Source organism: Halyomorpha halys, unplaced genomic scaffold (assembly GCF_000696795.3).
Source record: "Halyomorpha halys isolate HHAL.00 unplaced genomic scaffold, Hhal_1.1 Scaffold210.1, whole genome shotgun sequence".
NCBI classification, from domain to species: Eukaryota; Metazoa; Arthropoda; class Insecta; order Hemiptera; family Pentatomidae; genus Halyomorpha; species Halyomorpha halys.
Genome location: NW_027113191.1, coordinates 294,584 through 300,893, shown reverse-complemented (window position 1 = coordinate 300,893; position 6,310 = coordinate 294,584). Strand labels below are relative to the sequence as shown.

Sequence of the window (6,310 nt, the reverse complement as noted above, 5' to 3'; positions counted from 1 at the left end):
TCTTCTCACTACTGGAAGTACTTCAAAGCTTGGAGTGTACTATTCACGGTTAGGGACTGTCCAAGATGAAAGGGAGATGTTAGAGCTCTTCTCACCACTGGAAGTACTTCAAAGCTTGGAGTGTACTATTCATGGTGCGCCCAAGCCACCACAGCTTGATTATAATTTGTTGTCAAATGAGATCAAAGTGTTTGTGTCAACCTGAAAAATTGTTGTTTGATGTCATGATACCATAATAAATAATGTTTTACAGTTGTTTCAAATCTATAAAACATATTCTGTTTATGATTATAAATTATTTAGTGTATGAATGTTTCATTAGATATTTAAATAGTTCTCAATATGATATAGTTCTTTATAGTTTTATTTTAATACATCCCGTTTACAACAATGTTGGTTATATTTATATAACTTTTGTTTCAGGCTTAAGAGAAAAAGGAAAAATGGAAATGGAAGAATCTATAGTAGAAGAAATTCACGATTCTGACGATGAAATGAATGGAAACATGAGAATGATGGAAGTAAATGGTTAAATAGTAATCTGTAAATTTTGGAAATAAATATTTTAATTTTGTTACAATTTTCATCTTTTAAAAAATAACCATTATAAAAGTTTTTTTAACAATATGATTTCAATATGCCATTAAATCTTTCTGTACAGATTACTGAGAATAAGGAAAATTCGATGTATATTTCAATAACTGGTTTACTGTTTTCTCTTTATAATATATTTATGAAGTACGTGAGAGAGTACAGTCTTCAGTAGCATAGAACTGTTATTTTTTTTTTTATTGAAAATTGAGAATAAAAAAAAAGGGGGAAATACATTTACTATGAAATAGAAAATCATTTGTAAGAGCACTTATTACAGACTGTATGCTCTCCGTAGCATTCAATTCGTCCCCAAGAATATTACAGATATTTATCATTTTATGATAGTCAGATAGCCATTTGTATACTTTTAGTTTTTATTCACCATAAATTGCTCATTAAATGCGTCCGATTGAAGAAAATAAAAAGCTGCAGTCTTATTACTGGCCAATGGAAGTGAAGCTTTCGGAAATGAAATGATCATCTGTTCCCTCTTATCGAAAATATCAGTTTGACAATAATAATTAGAATAGAACAGCCACTGCAACTTGCTAACTTAATTCTAGCAGGAAAATTTTTATTTGTCAAGCTCTACTAACATCCTACTCTCCTATTATATAGTGTTCTTCCGCCCCTTCATCACTTTTGTTTCATCCCTCGCAACACAAAATCAATTAACCTCTGTATAATTATTTTTTCTTGAGTTGTAGAATGTCAATAAGAAGTTTCACTTCAACAACTCTTATAATTAGCTGTAGAAATAGATCATTTCAATTATATATAGTCTATAAGGTGAAATGAATACATGAAAAAACAACCATTAAACTTTCTGGAGTAAATATAAAATTATTAGCTCAAAATACTTATTTATTTGTTGCAAAATTACAATTAATGCGACTTTTATCTGAAACCTAACTCAGAGGAAATAAATCTTCTCATAAGCAAGGTGATGTTTATATGCTGAGAGGTAGAAGACCCAATTCACATTAAATGCAACACCACTAGAGAAGATAATTACCAATACTTGATTATGATTGTAAGCAGCGAAGGAAGAATTTATCAAGGTGTTTAAAATAATCAGGAAAGCTAATAATGTTGTTTTTTTTACTTCAACTGCACAATTTGAGGAGAGCAAGAAGCAGAATAAAAACAAAACAGTATGGTGTAGTTGGGCTGTTGCCGATAACTACCAGAGAAATGAGATACCTTAAGGGGTTCCTATATGCTCGGTCAGCATGGAACTATTACAAAAACTGGACACTAAGATGGTAAAGTTTAAACAGTTGGAGTTCAGAATTTTCTCCTTAATCCATTTGTCTTAACTATTGATTCTTAAACTTTGTTTGGTGGTGGAACCCTTTCGGTAGAAGTAGATAAATAGTGAAGGCCCTGCATTATCATTTGATACAAATAAAGAGTCAAATGATGTATTTTCAGCAAAAGCTCAGATATGTCGGGATATATACACAAAGTCTGTAAAAAAATAAAGAAAATTTAAGATGTTAACTAAACTCTTGAGTTGACGTGAAATGGTCTATTCCCGTACTATTTCAGGGAAACCAATGGTCTACACCTTACCGTTTTAGTGTCAGTATAGAGGTCCCTTAAGGAAAGTCCTTACTAAAGCATGAGGGAATTACTCAAGAAATGAACGGATATGAGACAACGATAGTGTAAAGTCAGTTAAACAAGTTTAAGAATGGTTAATTATTGAAAAATGGTCCTGGAAGTAAAATCAAAGGGAGCTCCAGACTGATGTACCATGAAAACATTGAAAGCCTTAGTATAAGCCAATGGACGAGATGGGCTCCGTGCTAATAGCATGGTGCTTGAAGCGGTAGCAAAAGAAGTCCAGAAATCTGCAATTGAGAATTATTAAGTGTAAATATGCACTTCTTGTAGGGATAGGAAGCATAAGTATATGCATTAAGGGAAATACATTGTTTTTAAGCAAACGCTGCAGCTGAGTTGGGTAAAAATTAGCTGCGATAAAGCTACAAGCTAAAATTGTAATGGAAACAGAATGAACCATTGATAAACAATGGTACCCTGACAATTTTAGATTGTAGTTTTATTGTAACTCTGCATTCCTTTTTACATTAAGGTAAGTTCTTTTTTTAGTGTATTGGCCCAAGGAAAGCTGGGTACTCTAAAGTGTCTTATAAATAAGACTAAACAATGTGCAACGTATGACCATGTAGTGAATATAATTCAATATCATTTTAGTGATTAAAATTGTTTTCAACAATGTTATTGAATTAAAATCATTAATAAAATGTCAATCAATGAGAAAATCTGAAATGTAGATATGAGTTTTGTCGATCCTTGTAGATTTAGGTGTCAAGTGGATTCAGATAAAAATTTAATTCTTCCATGGCCAAAAAAATAAGTAAAATAAAATAAAATAATGCCACTACTGCCATAAAGGCAAAATAGGGCAGAACAATTAAATGGCGATTGTACTGGCATTCAATCAATTAATTATTAAGCAATATTACATTTTATCCTACAAAGATGTCTCCGATTCAATTTATAATGCATTAAATATCATTTGCTCTATAAATGGTAACAAAACTATATTGCATTTTATCCTACAAAGATGTCTCCGATTTATAACATATCGAACATCATTTGCTCTATAAATAGTTTCAAAACTTTATTACATTTTACATCAATGGTTGTCTTTATCATGCATGTTGTCATTATGCACAATATTGAGACATGGTCTCTTCCTGGCCCCCTTGAGAAAAGGGATTGAAAAATTTGGACATGAAGTTCTCAGGGTGATAGTAGGCCAAGGCTTTTGAAGAAGGCAGAAAATGAGAAATGGAGCAATCAATCATGCTTGATATGAAAGTGGCAAGAAATGACCCAACAGGAACTACCAACATCTAGAGGGAGGCTCAAAGTGGCAAGAAATGACCCAACAGGAACTACCAACATCTAGAGGGAGGCTCAAAGTGGCAAGAAATGACCCAACAGGAACTACTAACATCTAGAGGGAGGCTCAAACTCTGATGGGGGTACAGGATAAAGGACGCGTCTCGACAAAGTGTAATAAAATGGAAAGCTATCAGCTCACCTAGAGGAGTAAGTTGGTAGGGGCGATTAAAGATTCTAATGCCTATGAGCCGATCAAAAAAAAATTCCTTTATCAACCAATTTGTTAAAAATATATGTATAAATCTAGTTCTATATTAAAAGTGTCATATTGCTTATTCAATGTATACAGCACCAATAAGAAAATCAAAATGCAAATAAGCACAATTCTATTAAATAAAATTTCAATTCTTATAATTATTAAGTTTATTGATATTTAAGAATAAGATTCAATTCAGGTATTTTCAATTAAAATGAAAATCAATAAAAATTGTTTCTAATTTAATTTTAGACATATTTAATGAGCAATACAGATAGTAGAATATTGTAAGCACCAAAACTGAAAAATGAGTTAAGGTAGTTATAGGGATTTATTAAAAAAGGTTTTAAGCATAAAGGAGCTTTCATAATTTACATCAATTAAACAATAATCATTTCAGACTATTTTTTTTATGAATAAAATATTTGCTAATGGAGAGCTTACAATATTCTCTTTGTTTTATTAAAATAGTATCAAGACGAGAAGAAATATTTTATAGCATAATTCAACATGTTGGATTCCATTTTAATATTAATATCTTTATAGGCCACACGGCATCATATAAAAATACTCAAAACGTCTCTATTCCTATTTAAATGCATATCGCTAATTTATTGCCTGTACATAATTGTACAACTCGAAAAAACAAATTTTTTTTTTATTCTATTAAAAGTAACAAAGTTATATTGGTTCTTCAATGTTATTGTATAAACTTAGAATTTTAAAAAACAACTAATTTTTTTTTTAATTATTTGTAATCACTAAAAATAAAATAGTGTATTATACACTTATATATGATATATGTATACAAAAGAAAAAAAATTAAAATTATAACAAATATCCACAACAATTATATTACACCTTCTGTAATCTTATCTCTAAGGGAATTTTACAATTCTTAAGTATGACATAGAAAATAAACAAAAAACAACTGCTTGTACATTATTTTATACAAAGAAATAGTTTATTTACAATTTAACTAATTATTACTATTTATATAAATATTTACAAAGATTCAAGAAAATACATTGCGTATTTAGTTATATAATGTACAAACTCCGATGTTTGCGGTACAAAAAGGTTATATATTTTATTATCTTCATCTTCACAAGTCTATTCGCTATAATTTTATAAATACTATAATTTTGTTCGTTTTCCTTTTATTTTACACATATCTTCCCTGTAAAGAATATCTTATTTATATTAAGATTAATTCTCTTGAGATACAATCGTTAACAAATGAAACAAATTTACTAATTAATACAGTTCATACTATAAAAAATATACATTTATCTACAATTTGTATATTCGCTCCAAACTCTCATTCGATTTAAATGTATTAAACAATAATAATTAGAATAGTTTAAGTAGTTGAACTTCCGTACTATAAGTAAACTTGTTCAATCTCAACACAATACAAGTATAAAGTATGTGTTGTTTTCAAAACTGTACTAGTTCAGTCAAGAGCCTAAAAATAAAAGGAAAAGAATATAGGACAAACTAACTATACATATATCAATAACCTGAATTCGGAGGGCGTCCCAATATGGGATATATATTTACAAACGCCTGTTAGAAGCATATCACATACTTCCTTTTAGATAAAATACATAAATATACAAAACATTACAATAAAAAAAAAACTTCATGTTCCCTAATGTATACGATTATTAATCACTGTCTGATCCCACTAGATTTTTTTTCCTCTTTTTAGCCTGTTTAGGCTTAACGATTTCTTCTTCCTGTAACAAATATTTCGCTAAATTAGTGTTTGAAGAAAAAGTATAAGCGATGACATTCACTATATATATATGTGAGATACATGATCTGATAAGATTGTAACTAAGATAACGGCTAACTTCACTGAATACTGATCCGATTTATGTGATTTTTTTCTTATTATTTGAGGCAATTTGATTATCTATCATATTCTCATCTACAGACTACATAAAATGTAAATAGTTTTTGTACCACAAAAATAAATTTTTCTAATAACCTAAAATTTTGTCAGCCCCTACAGATTCATTTATTCATACTATCAAAAATTAGATTAAGGACTACTTAGTGCGACACTGTACTGGTGTTCCTCATAGAACCCAAATCCACTTTACCCTAAATTACCCGAAATCAGGTAAAAATACTCGCATTGGCAGCTCTGGGTTTAAGTCAAAGTGTTAAAGAGTATGATTGAATACATATATTTCTATAAATAAAAATTCACCCCGAAGACCTGAAATTCAGGTTGAAAAGTCGGCACGAAGAAATAATTTTTGGTTTATTTGCTGATCGCACCCCCTATACCATCTTCTCCAAATATTAATCTATGATCAACTATCAATACCTCATTATTAATAGTTTTGATATAAAAATACTTACTGCGCTTCAATAAATTTCAACTATATTGAAAAAATTGAGACCCTCTGACATATTAAAGTGTACTAAAAGATTTATTACGAGTGAGATATAGTTGATATTAGTTTTTAGCACCTTAAGAAACTCATAAATACGAATTGTTTAGAAAATCGGAAAATAAAATTTTTAAGCCAAAAATTTTTGCCCTACATCAGCCAATAATAAATA

General features: G+C 29.6%; 2 protein-coding genes across 2 annotated transcripts in view; one reads left to right on the top strand and one right to left on the bottom strand.

The window, feature by feature from the left end:
* The window catches only part of RpL24-like (ribosomal protein L24-like), a 7,825-nt gene extending 7,245 nt beyond the window's left edge, over nucleotides 1-580 (top strand). The window contains exon 4 of the mRNA XM_014418851.3: nucleotides 424-580. Coding sequence (XP_014274337.1) covers nucleotides 424-533 — 110 coding nt within the window. The 3' untranslated portion in view covers nucleotides 534-580. The remainder of the gene's footprint in view (nucleotides 1-423) is intronic.
* A 4,630-nt stretch (nucleotides 581-5,210) lies between these two features.
* IntS3 (integrator complex subunit 3) overlaps nucleotides 5,211-6,310 on the bottom strand; it is a 58,323-nt gene continuing 57,223 nt past the window's right edge. The window contains exon 18 of the mRNA XM_014418850.3: nucleotides 5,211-5,472. Coding sequence (XP_014274336.1) covers nucleotides 5,401-5,472 — 72 coding nt within the window. The 3' untranslated portion in view covers nucleotides 5,211-5,400. The remainder of the gene's footprint in view (nucleotides 5,473-6,310) is intronic.